The sequence below is a fragment of the Colius striatus genome, chromosome 4 (assembly GCF_028858725.1).
Source record: "Colius striatus isolate bColStr4 chromosome 4, bColStr4.1.hap1, whole genome shotgun sequence".
Taxonomy (NCBI): domain Eukaryota; kingdom Metazoa; phylum Chordata; class Aves; order Coliiformes; family Coliidae; genus Colius; species Colius striatus.
Genome location: NC_084762.1, coordinates 90,573,900 through 90,595,940, shown reverse-complemented (window position 1 = coordinate 90,595,940; position 22,041 = coordinate 90,573,900). Strand labels below are relative to the sequence as shown.

Sequence of the window (22,041 nt, the reverse complement as noted above, 5' to 3'; positions counted from 1 at the left end):
TTACTAACCAGTATGCAGAGTCACATTTTAAGGTGCCAGATCTGAATAAAGGACCTATGCTTGCTTTGTGTTCTGTGTTTAGCTCTTTTCAGATGACTCTGCAGAAGAGCTTCAAATCTCAGCTGTGGTAACAGCACCAAAACCATACAAATGAAGTGCCCAAAAATACCTCATTGAATGCTGACAAGATATACCTACATGATTAGCATTGTCTGCACAGACTCACAAATAATGAGTAGTTACTTCTGAAAAACTTACTCACTACAAGCTACAGGTTTGAGCTCTAGTCAGCTATTACTCCAATACAGCAATATTAAGAAAAGAACAGTACCGAATCAAGCCTACAGTTTTACATCCTACTTCATCCAAGTGTTAACATAACACACTTTGGATCAATCTTTTTTCTACCCATTTCACTGTATTCCCCAGCAGAAAGACAGAGCAGGAGGTCATCCAGGAAGCTCGAGTACTTTAGTCAGCACCTTGAGTAGCTAACTTTATGCAAGCCATCATTAACAGCTAGCTTTCTAGCCTAGACAACCAGTCAATTGAAAAGTCTGCTCACCGCTTTGAGAACTTTGACAAAGATAAGGAATCAGTGCCTACAAGCTACTCACAGGCTGAAAATGCATTATGTTAACATAACACTCAGCACAGAACTGAAGCTGAAAGAAACAATGATCTACTGCTTAAAAAAGCCAATCACATCTATTTTCCTCTACCGGGGCATGAATTTAAAAGGATAATTTGTCTAGTTCCTCTTAGAGCTGATCTCAGAGCTGCTTATGTGATAATGAAGTACACATCAGCACTTTTAATTAACCTTGTATTGAACTATGAACTATTACTTAGTGCTTCAAACAAGGGCTATTATTTTAGGAGGTTTGTAAATTCCATAAGTGTATTTATAAGCCATTTGTTCATAAATAACACCATGGTAGTTTCCCTGCACTCTCCATTTCATCAGTTGATAACATAGCCTAAGACCTTAAAGTTGAAAATACTGTCAAAGTATTTATTTTAGAACTTCATTCAACACTTATCAAAGCACACTGACTGACTAGTTAAGGCATTAAGCACAGCCTTATTAGTTAAGGCATACACCATGAGAGCAGTGCGGGTCAAAGCTATTACAGGTCCCATCCATATCTCAGCTGTATTTAGAAACCCTGCTAAGGTGGTTCCATTACAGACACAGCACTCGGGCTATATTTGAGCCTGAGCTTGAGATCGAGCTATGTGCAGTGAAGACAAATACCCGAGATGACTGAGTAGTGTGATCCAACACCAACTTTATAGATCTTGAGTGTCAGCGGTCTTTTTATATTCACATAGCGAAGCAGTGTGAAAAGTGATGTTGACAACACGATTCTCTGACCACTGAAGTCTCAGCTAACCGCGTACAGGCTTTCGGGACGGACCCGCGCTCCCAGACGCGGATGGAGCACCGTCTGTGCGGCAGCGCACGCTGACGCCCCGCGGCTCCCACTGCGGCGCCTCCCGCCGTTCCCGGGCCGCCCACGCTCCCCGCCAGGCCCGGCCGGCCAGCGGGCGCTGGCTCCCCCTGCTGACGCAGCGCCAGCGCTGCAGTTACGGGCCGCTCCGTCAGGCCCAGAATAGGCCCTTCAGAAAAACGCCAGTACGAGTTAAAAACTGCACGATGATATCTCCAGTTCTTTTTGATCGCCTGATAATAGTAGGGTTTCCAAAAACAGAATCATTGAATCGTTTCAGTTGCAGAAGAGTCCAGTCACTTACCTCACACTGCCAAACCCACCATTAAACCACATCCCTCAGCACCTTATCTATGTGTCTTTCAAGTATCTCCAGTGATGGAGACTCCATCACCTGCCTGGGCAGCCCATTCCAGGGTTTAACAATCCTCTCAGTGGAGGAGGTTTTCCTAATCTCCAATCTAAACCTTCCCTGTCACAACTTGAGGCCATTTTCTTTTGTCCTATCACTTGATATATGGGAAGAGACCAAACCCCATCTCACTACAACCTCCTTTCAGGCAGTAGTAGAAAGCGATCATGTCTCCTCTCAGCCTCCTCTGGACATCCCCAGTTCCCTCAGGCACTCAGACTTGTTCTCTAGATCCACAGCTTCATTGCCTTTTGCCAGACACTCCAACACCTCAATGTCCTTGTAGCAAGAGGCCCCAAACTAAAAAGAGTTATTCAAGGTGCAGCCTCACCAGGGTCAAGTACGGGCCCATAACCACTTCCCTGGTACTGCTGGTCACATTATTCCTTATATAAGCCAGGATGCCATTGGCCTGACTGTGAGCACACTGCTGGCTCTTACTTAGCCAGCTCTTGATCAACATCTCCAGGTCCTCTTCCTGTAGGCAGCTTTCCAGCCACTCTGCCCCAAGCCTGGAGCACTTCATGGAGCTGAGGCCCAAACACAGGATGCAGCTCTTGCTCTTGTTAAACAGAGACAGCATCCAAAAGCCTACCCTGGTAAGTAACACAATCAAAATTCCAGAATCGCTATTTAAGATGCTGTGAGCTATTCTACAAGAAAACTCATTGTGGATCACTTCTGCTCTTTCTAAAGTGTTTTCACATTAATACTTAATTGCCTGAGATCCCCAAATTCACAGAAAAAAAAATAATACTGCAAGAAATCTTAAAAGGTCATTAATTCCCTCACAAGCATTTTATATGACTACACTTATGCCATTCCTGGCATTTGTTTCACGTGGTATTAACTGCCTTCTCTGAAGACTTGAAGTGTCTGCAGAAAGAGTCTGAAGAACAGATACAGTAAGTTTAAAAAAAATTATAAATCTTCTATTGTATGCTTTCCTACAGTAGGCCAATAAAAACCTAATCATTTTTCCAGACCATGGATGCATGGTGTAATAAAAAGGTCAAGGGTATACAATAAGTGAAAAGAATCTTTAAGACCAATTTATGTTATACAAGACAAATTGGACTGCAGTAGTCCTTCCCAGCCTTAAGATCTGGTATTAAGGTGCCACATTTCACCTTGCAGACCAGTCAGCCTAGGATATCATCAGGATGTCTCCAAAAAACAGCAACTGTTAGCTTGAGCTAAAGATATCACTGCAACTGTGACGCAGAAAGTAAAGCAAAATAGCTTTCCCACACACATCAGGATTTAAATGGAGAAACTGAGTCACATCATTAAGAAGCTATTTCACTTTGAGAAACCTCCACATACCAAAAAAGTTTTGGGGAAATCCTGTAAGGATTTCTTCTTCTACCTTCTTCCTTGAAATTAGGACTTCTCAATCTGAAAAAAAGAGCAGACTAGAAGTGGTCATGAAACAGATGGATAATAAAGTGTCTAGGTTTCTGAACTTCCATGACTGTACAAATAGACCAAAAACACTAATGAAATTGTGTTATAGCATGTCTAGAGAAGAAAAAAATCTATTTTCTTTCAAACTCAGGAAGAGGTATATGGTACAGTTAAACATAACAAAAAGCCATAAAAAAGACAATTGACCTCAGTGCTTTTTACTTTCACAAAAGGAAAATTTATCATTTAACATTAATTTGGAGGTAGGCAGAGGAGGGTGATTTTTTTACTTCACTTTACCCCATAAAGCTGTATCATTGAAATCCGAATTCAAGGGAACACATCATTTCTACTTAGTAGCAGGAGAAAGGCAACATGAAGATAAGACTCTCAGTAGCTGAGGGTGAAAAAAGCTCAGGGAGCAGAAACAGGGCTGCTGACACATCAGGGTTGGTGCTTCACTGCACCACTTGATAAGTCCACTTTTTATCAAGATACTCCACTTGTCCAGTGTAAACATCCTTTCCAAATAGAAGATGAAGGACAACAGTATTAATAATGTAAACATTAAGCTTGCAAGATTCCTGCAGAGCTCACTGAAGAGCAATCAGCTAATTCACCATAAAATATTAGGTGTGTCAGTTACCAGTTAATCCATTTAAACACGCTTTTTACTGAAACTGCTAAATACTAATTAAAAAGTCATGGAGTACCACACTGAATACTTAGAGGCTACTTAACTCTGATTCCCAATTCTTTCAAATCAAAACGCAACCTAAATTCTTTTGTTTCTTAATTATACTTAAGTCAGAAGCAGAAAAAAAACCCCACTCAGCAGAAAGGCCACGCAGTTTTTTAGGCACATGCAAGTCAGATAAAACAAGCCACAGGCCAGAAAAACAGCCATCCAGTACTGTGACCTTCTTTCTAATTTCTGCAGTAAATAAGTACTCAGAAGGTTAGTTTTAATTTGCATGGCTGGTGTCAAAAAGGATTGAAAGTGACAAACCATGTCAGTCTAAATTTGAAACCTTTAAATTCAATCTCTCTCATTGACTGCCAAAGTAAGTATGCAAGTGAATTAGAAGTCAGCTTTAGACTAAACGTGGTCATTGGTTAGTGGCTGCAGGCTGGAGTCATGCTTCAGAGCAGATGAGCCTACAGCAAAGTATGTATTATCTTCAGCTGCATTTCACAGTAGCCCTGTTAACACAACTGGAATACCTGATAAATCACCTCCCCAACCTTTTATGAGACCAAAACAGAAATCTAATGTTTTAGTTGTATGACTTTCCCAGTAGTTTCACTCCAGTTAAAGCAAAGAGTAACCATTACAAAAACATGAACTTCTGAAGTGTTACTGAACAAGGAACACTGAGACATGAGGGAAAAGCCAAAATATGCCTTCACTCTAAATCTTATTACTTTCCATGCTGTTTAAAGAAAATAGAATCAAAGTCAGTCTTCCCTAGTTTTATGGTGCTACCATAACACCACATTCGTTCCTATTAGCTTCACTAAATTTCTCATCACGCTGAGCCTGCCAAATAACCAATTCCCTGCACATTTTCAGACTGTTTTGAAGTCTGATTACTAGAAGAAAATAGAAGAGTTTCTTATTTCTAGTTAACCTCTAACAGACAACTTGCTGTCTCAAAAGAATCATCTGAAGGACAAGTTACAAAACTATTATTCAAATTAATAGGATACTCCCAGTAATCTTAAAACCCAAACATATTTCTTCAGCTACATTTGCTTTACAAAACATCTACAACCTTCATGAAGTGTTTTGCCAGCCTCCAAGACAGGACACAAAACAAGCATTGCTCATAATTGAGACTATAATGGGAAATGAAGGGGAGTTTGAAGTTATACAGCAACAGAGTACAACACCATTAGAGACTGGGAACAAGCAGCATTGCACATGTCTGTTCTAGACCATGAAATGCCCATCGTCAGAGGAAAGTGGGTGATTCAATAGCAAACTATTTATCACAACACATATATGTCACATCACACTACAAAAACATCTTTTAGAGTTGTGAAAAACTGGAATTCTATGTATGAAAAGTGAAAGAAAACCCTTGCTCAGCACCCAGAAACCTTTTCATGCCAAAATAGATTAATTTAAAATCGATAACATCTATGGAACTCAAATTAAATTTCCTAATTCAAACATTTTTACAAAGCTATCCCTTACCTGCTGAAAAAAAACCCAGTTAATATCCTCACAATGCAAAAAGGCAGCATACTTCTCACATTCCATTCTCCTTGATACTTAGGGAGGTACTGGTGTATTGGATTTTGAACTCCTATTCAAAATTCAACACAGAACCAGCAAGCCTCTCCTGATCCCTGCTAGTCACATGGCTCAGTAATTTAGTATACAGCTAGCACATACAGCCATCTACTGATAGGAAGGCTTGTTATTCCTGTACATCATCTTTTGACAACTTGAAGGAAGCCTTGCAAATTTCAGATATTACCTCAAGTCTCAGAGTAGCTAAAAAAAGAACTTGGTAGAAGAATTCCATAGATAGTGTCTAGAGAATTAAAACCTGTCTTTCACCAATGGCACCAGGATGCATTGCCTTCTGACATAAGGATTTCAGCTGCCCTAACTTCAATTACAGCATCCTCTCCCCCTACACATTTAACTACACATATCAAGCAAGTACCAGACATCCATTTTAACATTTCTACTCTTACAAAAGATGTCTAGTATCAACATGTTTTATTTACAGTTAGCTTTTTCCATCTGCACTTTCACATACTTTACCCAACATTCAAAATACTTGTCATGCATCAATACTATGCAGAGATGTGAGAGAAGATAAAGTAACTCATCTTACAGATCTTTTGATATTTTTACAGCATCACTTAGGAACTAAGTTATGACAGTCAACATTACACTTGCACATTTACCAACATTTACATACAACTCCAAATGCAGTCAGGCTTCAAAATAAAGGTCTCAAAAGGAAGTTTTAAAAGTAAAGGTACTCAGTGTCTTACACTGATCAACACAGAATTACCCTGATTTCAGAGCAAGCATTGCTTTCACATGTAACAATTGTTCAGATTTTGCATAAAGACAGGAAAAATACTGTTATACATGTATTAAGCTCTTGCTTCTTCACAGATCCCCATATTTAGCAAGGTTTTTCAAATTACGGAACTTAAGAAAAAATCAACCTGGACAACGCTCCATTTTTCACTGTCTAGAACCAGTTGCAAATTAATTGCATTAACACAGTTACCTTTCTACAAATGAAAAATAATTTTACTTCCAATCTATATGTTTACAGGCTTACAGGTAAAAATATGCCTTTAGTTCAAGTACACAAGTAAGAAACCTTAGAGCAAAGAATATAGCCCAGTCTTCTGCAAAATCTTCCTACTATTAAAAAATTTAAGCAGCAGCTGAATAGTTCAATGACAATTTAAAGTCAAATTTAAGCAATAGGTTTCATTAGTACCCCAGAGAGATAAGCCAAATACTTGAAAGGAGTTTTCAACAAGAAAAATCAGCACTTCCATGTACTATGTGGAAGAATACTGTTCTTTGACCTCAGTGTTTCTAAAATGCTTAAAACAACATTTTATTAGGGCAAGAGAAGATGCTGCTAACTATAAAAGAATAATACAGCCCACAAAATTATTCTTGTAATATCTTAGTTATCTCCACACTCTTTTCAACTGAAAGGCTACCCCAGAACTCATAGCATGTCAAGCTTCCCTTTCCCTGTATCATTTAAAATTTCTGTGTACCCAAATGATAATTTGTAATTATAAGCATAATATGCAAATGTGTCCATTGCCATTTGAGAACTATAATTAACAGATTTTCTAAGTCTAGACAGGGCTTTTCCCTAGAAACTCAATTTGAACATGGTTAGAAACTGTTAGCGATTTGGGTCTTATAAGTAACACTTCAATTCCTTCAGCATCTCAGAAGGATTTACTAATTAGCTATAGAATTCTTACAAACAAATCTCAAGTTTCTGAAGTTGGCTGATCTACTGTATTTCACTTTAAGTAAATACAGATAGTAAGTGTAATACTATTAAGACTCCAAAATGCTATTAGGTAATTAAGCTGGTTATTTTAAACACTTAAAGCCTTTGCTGAGACAGCTTCACACACACCTGGAAGATACCAAACTTAGAAACACATTTCATTCTAAACTGAGAAGCTAAACAGTTAAAAAAAATTTACAGGCCAGTCCTTTTGCCTGCTCACTGATCTCAGCAAGAACTCAGTGGACCTGACATACAAAGTGCAAGCCAGAACTATGACATATTTCCACTAATACTTGCCTTCTTTTAACTGCACAGAATTGTTACAGTTGAGAAGCAAATAAACAGTCACTGACAAGGTTAGTGCCATAACAAGATGGGTTTGTAAAATATCAGCTTGTTTCCCTCTTGCTTATATCATACAATCATTTCACCTTCTTTGTTTCTTTGGTGACTCTACAACTGCCCAAATCATCTCTTTTACACAAAATCTCCATTTTAAACTACAGTTAAGTAGTTTATAGTCACCCTGTTTGATTTTTTTCCCCCCTAACATTTAATGCAAGACTTCACTTTCACAATAAGTGCAAGATCTAAAGATGTACTAGAATAAAGAGGTTGGGTCCATGTCCATCTATGTTTTTTCATTGACAATAACAATTTCTTTCTGGAACCAGAAACAGACCTGCAGATATCACATATTGATGAAAGCAGGCAGAAGTTTGTCTGTCCTCTAATTTCTCACTTCATTGAGAATCATAAAAATACTATCACAGTCCCAAAACCTCCCAATTTTGATAACAGCTACACAGCCATATCTACTTCAATAAACAAGGTTTGTAAAATAGTGAATCATTTCTGTAACTTACTAAAATAATTTACACTACCTGGAGAGGAACATCATTAATTTGCAGCTATCTGTGGCATCATTCTCAGGCATCAAGCAAAATTTTTAACAAGTTCTTTATTTACAGCAAGCAATACAAGTACCTATTTATCCCACTATCAACAGTGGCATTTTTACAAACTTAGGAAAAAGAGGCAAAATCCCAACCATTCAAGGACATGTAGCTGCAAGTCACACAGCATATGCACTCCCCAGCCAAAACTGTGATAGCTACTCCTAACTCAAGAATATTTCTGACAATAGTTGATTCTCCTTCTGATTTAGAGCTGAGCATTCACAGTCCATCACACATCAAAAACTGCAACAGTGCATTAAATGAAACCACATTGATTTAGACCTATTCCTGTTATAGGAAATAAAGAACCCTTGTACAGCTTTGTAATCACTTCAATTGAAGCCAAACTCATTTCTGTTGCCATTAAGTTGTATTAGAAGATCAGTTAACTTACTTCACTTGACCATTTCAAGCACTGTATCAACTGTTTGTCTCTCCAGAGCTGTAGACTATTTCCCAATGCACATTAAATCATACTGTAAAATATAATTACTTTTCTCTTCAGTATCATTCAGTAGCATCATTGAAACAAAGGGCTAGTACTCTAAAGCACGTCTGACATGTCAAATGTAGAAAGGGTAGGATATATTACCTGCAGTTATATAATTGCTAAAGAAAACATGCTTTTGGGTTTTTAAGATATTCATCAAAACATATTGTTGATTCCCCAATATTTTAGTTACAAAGCCAACAGCTCCTAAGAAAAGACACAGGTTGTAAGCTCCTCTCTAGAGAGGTTCCCAAGTACATAAACAATATGGTATTTATTGTTCAGAAAGGGTGAAATGGTAAAATCTTTTGGGGTTTTAATCGAGTGGAAGCCCAAGCAGAGCACAGAAAGACCCAAGCTGTTTGACACAACAATTTAACTTCGAATAATTTACAACTCAAGCGCTAAGCGATCACGTCTTCGCTACTAAAAAAAAAAAAAGCAACAACGATGAAAGAGAAGAAATTTAGGAAGTCAGTTCAGTGTCTGCTATTGTTTGGAGGAGATGCTCTGCCTGTTAGAGAAGGGGCCCAGGAAGCCTCAGCCTTCCCGAGCAGCGCCGGAGGTGCAGGCAGAGCACTGCCCAGGCAGCGCTCGCCGGTACTGGGTAGAACCTCCGACTCCTCCCCGCACCCTAAGCAAGTAGGAGACAGAAGCCGCTAAACATCAACAGCATGAACAAAAAAAAATCCACCAAGTGATGCAAAACGAAAAGCAGACCCCTCCCTGAGCATCCTCGGCGGCCGTCACTAACTCCGGCTCGTCCGCACCGCTTGGCCCCACGGCGGGACGAAGTAGCCCCACTCCACCGTGTCCCGCCGGCCCTCACCTTGATTGACCAGCCGCAGGGCGTGCGTGAAGGACGGGTCCAGCGAATCCTTTTCCGCCATCAGTTCGGGCAGGTACTTCTCGTCCATGGCGGCGGCTGTCTGGAGCGGTAGCGGAACCGAGACGCCGGGTGCCCCCGCGGAGAGATAGGCAGCAGAGGTCCGAGTCCCAGGCAGCAGTAAATCCTCGGAGGCAGCGCTTCCCCCTGGCCGCCTCCCGCCTGGGGCTGCGGGGACGCATCCAGAGGGAAGCGCCGCAAGCCCCCGGCAGAGAGAGGGAAGGGAACGGAAAGGGCGCGAGCCGGGGGGACGCGCCCCACCGGACAAGAAGAGCGGAGAAATCCCTCTGCGGAGCGCACGAGGCTGGGAGGAGGGAAGAAGGAAAAGATGCGCCGCGGGAGCGGCTGACCCAGACGGGACGGGCCTCCCGCACACACGCGCGTACACCAGAAGGGAGCCCGTGAGGCGGCTGACGCAGTGAGGCAATACACACCTCCACCAGCCCCTCGCCGACTGAAGAGGCGAGCCCCACCGCACAAGGTTTAAATAGCTCCGCCGAGGCCATGCCCCCAACCGCTCCGAGTTACGCCCCGGGCCCCGGCTCCTCCTCCGGCTCCTCCCAATAGGCGGAGACAGCGGAGCCCTGGTCTCTGTCGCCCCGCCTACTCATGTGACGGCTCCTATTGGATGCTGTGGCTTGTCAGTCATTGGCCAGCCGCAGCTTCTGATTGGTGCTGCTCCCATCCTCCCCCGCCTCCCTGCCGTGGGAGGGCGCGGCGGGCGCGCCGGCGGGAGCGGCGCTGAGGTAATGTTCCCACAGCGGCTGCGGGAGGGGAGGAGGTCGGGGTCGCAGCCGAGGGGCTGTCAGGAGTGAGGGCTCCTGCTGAAACCTCCAGCAGACTCTCTCCTCAGAGGAGAGCTGATGCTGTTCCCTTCCTTCTGCGTCATGCTCTGAACGGAGAGCTGTAGCGCGGTGAGGAGAGAGAAGAGGCGGCCGGGGAATCGCATCACCCGCCACAGTCCTCGGCTCGGGACCCGCTTCCCGAGGTGCCGGAGGTGTGGGAAAGGCTCAGGGGAGCTGGAGCACCGTGCGGACCCTGCCTCTCCATTCCCACAGGGAAGGGGAACGAGGAAAAGCAAGGTTTGTGTGTAAAGGAGTAAACCCGCGATGTGAAGGGGTTTTTTTCCCTCCCTCAAACAGTGGTCCTCTCTATTCATGCAGCATTTCCAACTTTCACCTCTAGTAATACAAAGCACTTAATCAACACCAACCAGAAATTCTTGTTTCCCATGAATTACACCGATGGGCCATTATGTGTGAGTTGGTGATTCACTAGCAGCGTGTTTTACAGAAATAAGAAGCAAAGTTTAAAGGACCTTGCTCAAGCCTATTTTCTTCGGGTTTTTTTCAGTGGATACACTCAGTATATTAGGTCATTATTCACTTTGATCTTTAGCTTTGAGGCTTTACATAGTTTCCTTATTAGACCTTATGTGTTTCATCAATGAATCTTTGACAACAAAAGCCCAAAGGATACAAGACCAACTATTCTCTGTAAGAAAGCACAAGGGAAAACTGCTAAATCACTGAAGCCAAAACCATAAGGCTAAAGTAACATTTTTAACCATTTATTTACTAGAAAAGCCCATAAGTAACTTTAGATGATATGCTACTGATAAAAGACCACTGAAAATATTCTCATCTCTATGATTCAAATTATCACACATTTACTTTTGTATCTCATAGACATACACAAAAAAAGTAGGCTTGCAATGTTTCTTAACCATATCCTTTTAAAATGAGGAGAAAAAAGCTCTGGAAAGAAAAAAGCTGGCATGAGAAATCACTCACTCAAAGGTTGGAAGCAGAGGTTAATGCTCCCTTCTCAGAATTACATGTGCTCTTTTGCCCTTAAAACAGTAGGACCATATATTAAGGTACCTTATTTCTTCTTGTATTTTACAGACTGGAATATCTCATAAAACAATGTCAGATATGTTACAATACAAAATAGACTTGATTTACATTCTCTATACAACCATTCCGGATAAATCTGGACCCAGAGTAAACAGAAACAAAATTACAAAGTTATATTTAAAAAATTATTCCATGTGACAACAAACTTGACAGATGCCATTAGAATATACAAGCAACTGGAAGAAGTTAGATTACAATCCACATTTTATTTCAACCTTCTGTATACATCTATATATAAGTGCTGAACTGCAGCCATCTGTTGTGAAACAGGCAGACAGATACAACTTTGACACAGAACAATACGTAGGAGTGTAATCTTTATTGAATGACCCGGAGCAAAATAATCCCTATCTTTGCCAGTAAAGCCAAAAATGTATTTCAAGTTCCTCTGTGGCATACAACACCTCAGACAGAAAGGTAACTCTATTATTACTTGTAATGTAAAACACAATGTAACTTTCTTGGAAAGAGTCATATTCTCTCTGGTGACTGTAAATAAACATTTGGTATTTCAGGAAACCGCAGTATTTCTTGCCAAATTATACTGGTTCCCTCTGGCTTACAATAGAGAAAGACTTAATGAAAGTTTGAAGATTTGTTTCTCACCAGACCTATAATAATATAGAAATTATAAAATTATCCACATTTTACCCTATTCAAACTCTAATCTGATGGTAACAAGTGCAGTATATTGTTTTCTCCAATGAGTTTCACTAGTATGTAATAAAACAAGAGAAGGACAACAAAGATGGGAAATTATGAGCTTCAGGCTGTAGAAAGCAGCCTAGGATGTGATTAGCTGACAAAAGTCTGTTGAGTACTTTATACTTTCCAGGAAAGGCAGGAAACACACACTTCTTAGTGACTGATTCATTTCTTGCTACTGAAATTTATACAAAGCTTGAAAAGCAGCTTGATCGAGAAACTGCTCAGTCAGTACTAACTCTAGTATTCACAGATGTTGAAGTCTTGAGTCCAAACTTTTAAAATTAACTATTTACCTTTGTTTATTTACCTTTATTTACCTTTGTTTATCCCTGCTCTCCAACAGTAAACTAAACAGGGTTTTTTTTACACTTGTCCACTCTGCTGTCTATATGCAGTGGTAGTCTCAGAAAGTTAGTTTGGTAGGTGTACATCAGTCAGGAACTAACATCAGACTAACATCCATTACTTCCCTTAAAGCACCGGTTGTCCAACCTGACAGTGTGTTTGCCTATTTATAAGCAAAAACTTTAGATACCCAAATTAATATTCATACATAATAAAAGCATTAGGACATATTAGTGCCTTGTACGTTTTGATGCAGCCAACAGGACATCTGGGGTCTGTGTGCAAAGAGGCTGAAACAGAGCTGCCTCCTTTCTCTGGTTTGTATGTGGTTCTGTACAATTTACTGTAGTTACATTTTCCTTGTTTGCTGAAACAACATAACAAGCAGTATTTTCACCATTAAGGGTTTGTTCCTAATAATGTAAGCACATTTAAATATTTACAGTTTTGCCTAAATTACTGTCCACTCATTTCTTTGGTATAACCAGTTCAATTATCTTATCAAGCTGCCACTGACTATGGTAAACCTTACATGCCTCCAGTGTAGTTCTTGCCTGTGGTTTACCTCTAAGTTCCTGATTTAAAGCTCAGACCACAACAGAATGTTATAGAATCATTTATTTGAGACTTCAGCCATTAAACTGAAGACCTATAGAAGCACAGTCTATTTTGGGAAATAGTTTGTCACAAATGCCACATCTAGTGAATATGTCCTTGATGTGACTCACCACAGTTCTGATTAGCATGTTGCTAAGTAGGTGCTGGCTTGCTTAATATTCTATCACTTGCCGATTTCTATTAGGCACAGTGAAATTACTCTTGCACTCCTTTCTCCAATATTCCTGGAGAACAGGAAACTATTCTAGCCCACATTTCAGGAAACCACAATATTTCTTCATACTTGCAAGTACAAAAAGGTAGATGGGAGTATACTGTCATGAATCACTTTCAAAAGCTCTGGATACTTCCTTCTAAAAATACTGTGGCTTCCTCTTTTATACCTTTTGTTTCATAGTTCAAAAGTTAGGCTATATTCATCCCTAATGAAACTTATTTCATTATCAGCTATGTTAAGGTTGCTTCTTTTAAAAGATTCATTATATTGTTTTCACATTTTATTCATTCTTTCCCTACATTTATTTCTAAGAGAAACAAGGTTTGCAGGAAGAAAGTATTGTGTGTTAGGAGATACTCAAAACCTGTCAAGACACTGTCCTGAGCAACAAGGGGTCCCTCTTTGAGCAGTGGGGCTGGACCAGATGACCTCCATAGGTCCTGTCCAAGCACTGAAAGAGTCAAGGGTTTATCAAGATTTCTGTTGAATCTAAAGCGATTCTGTTACTGTGTACTCATATCTGTGATGAAAAGAAAAAAAAAAGGTAATAGTATCCACAAGAAGCTAATATTTTGATAACAAAAATTTTACATAAATGAAAGGCTACTCTTAACTTCTCCTTGTTATGTATCAGCCTATAGCGTATTTCCTTGAATTAGCTAAGATACCACAGTAGAACAAGTACATGACTAAATCTTTCATGTTATGGAAAACATCATCTGTGAAATCATTCAGACTGTGATCCCAGTACCATTTTCATCCATCCCTCCCCATTTCATCTAGATTTCTGCTGGTCTTAGTCATCAAATTCATTATGTTCTTCAGCTCTTATAAAAACAAAATATTTTTACTTACTTTAAGCACTAAGCCTGGAGAGTTAGATACATCTCTATTCCTACACATAACCAAAATGATTAACATCAGGTTTCCCATAAACTGTGAACTAATTTTAGATTGTATCTCCTCGTATCTTTTACACATAACCTTGCAGTTGTTGTTTCAGTATAGTATTGATAATGGCTTATTCCAAACAGTCCTCTAATATATCCTTGCAGCTTCCTTAAAAATCTCTTGCACAATAGTCATGAGAAAAAACATTTTCTTGAATTGCCTTCTGAGAGCTGAAAAGTGGGTTGCTACACTGCCTGGCCTGAACTTCTGATATCCACGTACAACACATAGTAGGAAGAATGTATGAGACCCACAGAGCAAAAAGATTACATCATCTGCAGCAGGTAAATTTTAGCATTACACATTATTCCTTTTAGATCTTAAAACCTAAGGCACTTTATCAGAACAGTCTCTCCAGTTTCTTAGTGTAGTAATTGAGGCAATACACTGCAGTGAGTTCACCACCTTTTCATTATGTTCATGTATGCCATGTTCTGAAGTACTTTTTTCTTTCCTTTAGGCATTTTGCTAATGGTAGTTCTAGCAGTGCACAGGGTCCTGAAACTGCATGCATATATACCTTGGTGATATGGTGTGCCTGTAGGCATCATGACAAACTTTATTTTCTCTCCTCTCAAGTATTTTGTGAGATTAAGAGTATTTTCTATTTTTGTTTTACATAAGGGGAAATGATTTTACATCTCTGTCCCAGTGTTGTCTTTCCACACGTATTTAGTAAAAATCTAGATTTGAGATCATCCTTTATGTGCTTGCTAATATTCACTTCATATAGTTCTAATAATGCAAAAGATATCAATATTATCACGGTGAAAACCCTTTTTTTAAAACATAGTTCTCTTATATTGTATTTGGATACAAATAGTTATTTACTACTCTTTTCTTGATCCTGTACTGTAACCTTAAAGGAATTTTGTACTGTTGATGAAGTCCTCTGCTAAGAGCTTTTGCAAAATTACCTACTCTTTATTTTCCTATTTTACCACATAGTATGCTTATAAAAGTGGTTTGCCTTGTGCACTTTGTGACTGTCTTCTCTAGTGCTGGACAATCAACACATCTTACAAACCTTGGTGCATCTCATCCTCCCACATACCTCTTTTGTTACTCTAAATGTGGGTGATGCCTAATCTAGTACACTTTTATCTTTGTTAGATCTATCTTCTTCCTGATTGCACCTCTTTTAGCACATTGTGCTGTGCTAATGAATATTATCTGTTGTTCTTAGGACAGCTTTTTCCACTGTGAAATTGTTTGTTACTGATTTTTTTCTCTTATATTCAATCTCATTAAAAGCCTGTCTTCCACAGTTTGGCTTTCCTAACTACCAAGGCCTCATCATCCATAACTTACCCGTTGTCTTGGTAAGACCTTGATGTATCTCACAACATTTATATTTGCACGGTGATTCTTTCAAGAAAAACAGCTCGATTCAAAATGGTTATCTGCGTTTTTCTGTCTGCTTGCATGAGTTTACTGTTTACCTGTGGTTTGAAAATACCCCTGCCTTTTCCCCTTGCTGCCTAGTGAAACAACTGACTATTCAGGGTCAAAGATATTATCTACTCCAACCCTGGAAAAAATCTGCTGCATCAATATCTTCCATATACCACAATTTTCTACAATACTTCTTTTCTAATCTACCCATGGCTCGTTTCTTTCATTGTTCTGCATGAAAACTGTAGACAGTTTCTTTTCTTCTGATAATGTATCAGAAAATATCATTGCTCAGACTGCTCAGATCCTCAGAGGACTAATGTAAACTACAGTTATCATGTATATTGACAGGCCATTTGGTGATGGTGGTTTATTGCATTTGCTTTTAAACAGATTAACTCAAACACAGTAATCATGAAGTAGTCTTGCAAAAAATATTTTATAAGCATCTGTTAAGGAGGAGAAGAGAGAACATAAAAATGTTCATTTTTCTTTTTGAAAATAAAATCTTGGTTTTAATTATAGAAGATGGGGCTTTTATCCCAGGTACTCATCTGCACCAGCTACTCTACAAGATTGATACACAGAGCATGCTTCATGAAAAATTTGCAACAAGACCAAAGTATACACAAAAGTAGTGATGCTTTTAAGTGACCTTCCAGAGTCTGCATATCTGAAGTGAGATTGTGAAGCAAAGCAGTAGCTGAAGGAGAGCCCCAAAAGAACTGTTGGAAAAAAAGCATAAAGCACTAACCTGTTGACCTTCTGTTTAGGAATGAGAGCATATTCCTCCTGCACATTCCACAGGCAGCAGATGAAAGAGAATGAACTTGCCATGAAAGAGAGTAAGACTCAGCTCCTGCTCAAAGTTTACAGGCAAAATAGTATGTGAAACATTGATTTTATATCAGTGCTCCCACTCTGCCAGGCACATGTCCTAAAACGTAAGCATCAAGCAGTACAAAATGATCTCAATATCCTGTGGTCTTTGTATGTTTTGTCATATAGAAAGTTAAGGGACAGAAACAGTTAATCATAGAATCATAGAATCATAGAATGGTAGGGGTTGGAAGGGACCTTTAGAGATCATCTAGGCCAACCCCCTTGCAGAAGCAGGGTCACCTAGATCAGGTCACATAGGAACGTGTCCAGGTGGGTCTTGAAGACCTCCAAGGAAGGAGACTCCACAACCCCTGGGCCAGGGCTCCCTCACCTCAACAGTGAAATAGTTTTTTTCTTATGTTTAAGTGGAACATTTGTGTTCCAGCTTCATCCCATTACCCCTTGTCCTGTTACTAGCTACTATAGAAAAAAGAGATGTCCCAACCTCCTGACACCCACCATTGAGACATCTGTAAATGTTAATAAGATCTCCTCTCAGTCTCCAAATCTCCTCTTAGTCTCCAACAAACAGTTGCTATCAGAGATTTGCTCTGCTCACTAGCAGTTACTAAAAATGCTATCCAGAATGTTATTTGAACTTTCAACATAAAGTAGTTCTGTTTTCCAAGGCCCAGTGATTTCAAGCCACCTGTCAATACCAGCTCCACTCTGAAACGTTGATATGTTACATACCTTGATTAATTGATACCTCCTTGATTAATTTTGTGATATCACAAGGCAAGTAACTGACACATGCAAAACAATTGTTTTTAAAAACATATAATCTGTGTGCATATTGGTAATTATTAGTAGTAGAAAAAGAGGATACCCTATGGTGGCAAGGCAGAGTTGTGTCAGATTCTATATGAATTTTGTCTCACAAGAAAATTGGCCTTTAAACCTGTCACATGATAAGTTTAAAATCAGTTTTAAGGAAACGTCAATGTGTTTTGGTCTTATATTTTGAAATAAAATGTTTCCCTACTTAACTTTCTCAAATTTTTTACAATAACAAAAATAAGTATTATATCTTTACCTCGAAGATTTCTTGCTTTAGAAAGTGAGTAAGTAATTTCTATTTCAGTAACAGTCTGACTTCATGTTTAGGTTTTCTCTTATATCAGATTTGAATTGAAATAGAAAGTTCCTGCTCTGCAATGTGGTGCTGCATTAGATCAGCAGTCTCCAGTCCTTTGTAATAATTATGTTTTGTAGAAATTATCTGAAATATATAGTTATATGTTTCTTTCTCTATTTGAGATAAAGTACACTGGATGGAAGTACCAATTTAAATTGTTTATCAAGATTCATCCTCTCATTAATTGTCTCACTGCAGGAGGACAGCAATATTTGTAGCATTCATTGTTTAAATGCGGAGTGGTCACAGCATCAAGAAGCATTACACAAAGATAAGGGGAGAGTTATGCTGTTGCCACCACCTCTCTTGTTAGTTTTACAGTTATAATGTGGTACCTTATTAGCTACCTTACAATCTCCTTTACCACATGTAGTAAGGTAGTAATAGTAAAGGGCTGTTGAAAGCAGTTAGGTAATTTCCAAATTTCACTTTAAGAGATGAAAATCTGGTCCTGACCTGTTAAAAAAAAATATCAAGAAGGACTGATAGGATTGCAGAGTGTATTGGAATTTTATGGTATAGCGAGGGAAAAAAATCTACAAAAGTATCAAATCTAATTACATTTTTTAAAAGTACCTGAGCACTAATAAATCCCAGGGCAAAGCACTCTGAGAATACAGTCTGGCTGTTGTACATTAGGAAACTGGCTTTTGAGACTTAAAAGTGCAATTCTAGAGGTTGTCTTCGATTTGTGAGTCCTAAATGTGTTGTGGAAACAAGACAGAACACATAGAATAGAGCAATCTAAAAAGAGTTGAGAGTGCAGTTCCTTTGGGGGATGGTAAAAGGCAATGTGGCTATGAGAAGAGAAAAAGAAGTCACTGGGAAAAAATAATAACCTGTTTCTACAAAGTATGCCAGAGAATTCAGTGAGTGAGAATGACCTGGTTTCAGATTTCTCATTTAGAACTCAATTGGGAAACAATAGTCTTGACCATATGTTCACAAATATCACAACACTTCTGTCCACGTGTTCATCATAGAATGATCTATAAAGTGAAATGTTAAGATGAAAATATGACTTTGCTTTCCTGCTAAAAGATTTTAATTACATGGAGTGTCCCTCCCTCATCCAATCATTTTCTTTAATAATTTTGGATATTGATTTAATGCAGTTCTATGACTGAAATTGATAAATGTATTTTTGTCAAAACCAAGTTACTGCAAATCAATATTTTTAATGTTATTGATGTGCTGTCTTATATTGGCAGTGAATCGGCAGGAATGTAAACTTGAGTGAGAAATGCTTAGTAAGGCTTCAGATGTATCCAGGCACACATTTCCTTAAAAATAATAGATCAATGGGCTAATACCTCAATTCTAGGTCTTATTCACAGGCCTCTAGATAGATTTATTTACCTTTTTTTAATTTTTAATTACTGTAGAATCGTAACACAATCCTTCCCAAGGAAACCACTTCTGTTTTCTTAAGGAAACTGCTTAGTTTTATTGACTTTTGAAGAGTTTAACCTCTTATACCATTCAAGTAAAAGTTCAGTGCTTGAAAAACAGGATATGAATGTGTCTTTTAAATTTTCTTGAGAAGCTAAGGATATCTTTCTAGCATTACTAGTTGGTAATAGATGCATTCACCCTAAATCTTAACTTTGCTGCTGCAGCAAGTCCCAAAATTAGCATAACAATCCTAAAGAACAAATGAGTCCCTAGCTCTAAGTTTCTCAGCTACTGATTTTTTTATTCATTACTGTGATTTTTTTTCCTAGTGTTCTTGCCACAGATCTTTTGTTCCCATGACACAATATGCAGTTCAAATTATCTCATTTTGAATTTGTTTTTCAATAAACAGAATGTGTTACACAAATGTGCCATATTCTTGGTAGTGTTATAAAACAAACACAATGTTCCAAATGACACAAATAATTAGATTTTTAATATTCATTATCGTATCCTCTTTTTTTGATTCATGATGGCCTATATTATAGCTATAAGGATAATAACACTATGTTATTGCATTAGATTTCCACAGCAAGATTAAGAAGCAATCTTAAAAATATCCAATCCTAAGTATACCCAGATACATTTCTATTTCTTCTTTTATATATATATATATATCACATAAATAGAACAGCTATAATTTTATACTAGTAACAGATCTAATTTGAGTAAAAACACTTCAGGTAGGCTGGGACAAATTAAAGCATAAAAGTGGGAATGTGTGAAAGAAACATATGCTTTCATTTCAAGATTTATGGCATTTAGCTGTGGCAGTGTTAAGTCTTGATTTTTTCTCAAGGAAGGAAATACGGATATTCAAATTTCCTTAATGCAATGAGCCAGTGGTCAACTGTGGCTTTGTAAAAGATTGCTTTGGCAGATGCTGTTATCTTCTACCTGCAGGAGAAGAAAACCAATGTGATATTTATTTCTTCAGTCTTACAGTGAGCTGTAAGATACAGAATCAAAGAAAAAGTGTGGAACAAACCCCCACAAGGTCATCTAATCCAACAGTTTGCTCAAGGAAAGAGTCCAGGGGACACTAATATCTGCTGAACTGTCTTACCGGAAAATCGGATACTTTACCTCTGGTAATGGCCTTTTCTTATACTTACAAACATCTCCTTTGATGTAAAGCTTTACCAGATGCAAGTGCACCAGGATAGAGCTCACTGCAGGACTTGAGCGTTTGCCCTAAAGCTATAAGACAATGATTATAATGTATATAATAATATAAGGTTGCTCTTATGTGTCCTACATCTTCTCTATTAATATTTGGCCATTCTAAAGAGTGCAAATAATTATGTTACTCTTTTAGCATTCTAAGCCTCCATATATGTGCCTAGTTATCTTTTTGTATATTAAACATTAAACCTAAATTTACCTCCCACTGTATTATTTTCCATGATATGGATTCTTTCTAAAGTTAATTCAATGGTTCATGGAAGATGCTGAACTGACACCATTCTGTCTGTTTACATGTGGAAGGAGTAAATCACATGTGAAAGAATCCACAGGTTTTCCCACACCACTCTTCTAACATGTTTCAGTCTTCAACAGTTATGAAAGTAATATTAGCAATGCTGTCTCCCAATTAACACCTTTTTAGCTGAAAAAGTTAATAACCAGCCTATTTTTTATTTAAAACCTACTGCAATAAAATTGCTGCAGACTAACAGTCTTCCGTGTCTCACTGAAAGTGAGGGCCAGTGGAAGGCACTTGTGGAAAGTTAACATAAAAGTTACAGGCTTTTGAAGAATAAATTCTGAATAAAATCTTCATTATAAGAAGGTTAATGCTTCAGTCATTTTAGTTAGATTGTTATGCACTACAAGATGGGATAGGTGAAGTTCAGAAAACATTCATTCTCAAAATTGCACTGAATGCGAAGGACTCAGACAATACATGCAGAGTATTCTTACTACTGTAGTGATAAGACAAAAGATATTAATTTAATTAGAAAAATAAAAGGAAGCCAAAAGAGATGTGCTTGTCTAAGTTTTCTTTTATTTTGTTGATGTCAAAAAATTAAAGGAGTTTGCTATCAGATGAGAAAAGCAAACGTTGTAATTCAAGAAACAAGTAAATTGCTTTCTTCTTACAGAATGAAATCAAAGGCTGCTGACTATTTGTGGCCTTGATCTTACAGGATGGTGTGATGGTGTTTGGAGCTGCTTGTACTTGGTAATGGGGAGAGGGCTGCAGTGCTGCCTCTGTAAACAGTTCCTGAAATTTCCATCAGCAGAGTTTGGACCCACCTCTGGCCCAGCTGGGCCAGCCTGACACCTCTGCCATCACTATTTAAGAAGGGAAATCTGTAGAGTGTAGGAGGAGATAGAAGATTAAGAAAAGGAGGAGGTGACAATATAGACCCCACAGTCAGAAAAGGAGGAAGCAAGGAGGAGAGTTGGATGAGAGACTCCCCCTGCAGCCCAGGGCTAATGGTTGCCAGCAGCTCCGAGAGGACCCTGTGCCAGAGAGGGTGAGTTTTGGAGACCCCATGACAGAGGAAACAAGTGTTTTAGACCCCCACTCAAGAGGCAGCAGAGAGGAGCTGCAGGCCTCAGGATGAAGGCCCATTGGAAGGGCCCGTGCCAAGCTGCCTGGCCTGTGAGGGACCCTGCAGTGGAGCAGGGAGGAGCAGTGAGGAGCAGTGAGGAGCCCACCTGCCCTGAGGTGCAGACAAGTGGCGGGAGCCATCGGAACAGGACCGACTGCACCCCTCATTCTCTGTCCCCTGCATTGCTCGGGGGGGTAAAACCACTGGGATCAGGAAGAGAGG

General features: G+C 39.1%; 1 protein-coding gene across 2 annotated transcripts in view; it reads right to left on the bottom strand.

Annotated features, from left to right (window-relative positions):
* The window catches only part of KHDRBS3 (KH RNA binding domain containing, signal transduction associated 3), a 93,603-nt gene extending 83,848 nt beyond the window's left edge, over window positions 1-9,755 (bottom strand). For both annotated transcript variants that reach the window (XM_061995312.1, XM_061995313.1), the window contains exon 1: window positions 9,574-9,755. In XM_061995312.1, the coding sequence (XP_061851296.1) occupies window positions 9,574-9,661 (88 nt within the window). In that variant the 5' untranslated portion in view covers window positions 9,662-9,755. The remainder of the gene's footprint in view (window positions 1-9,573) is intronic.
* Between the last annotated feature and the right edge of the window lie 12,286 nt (window positions 9,756-22,041).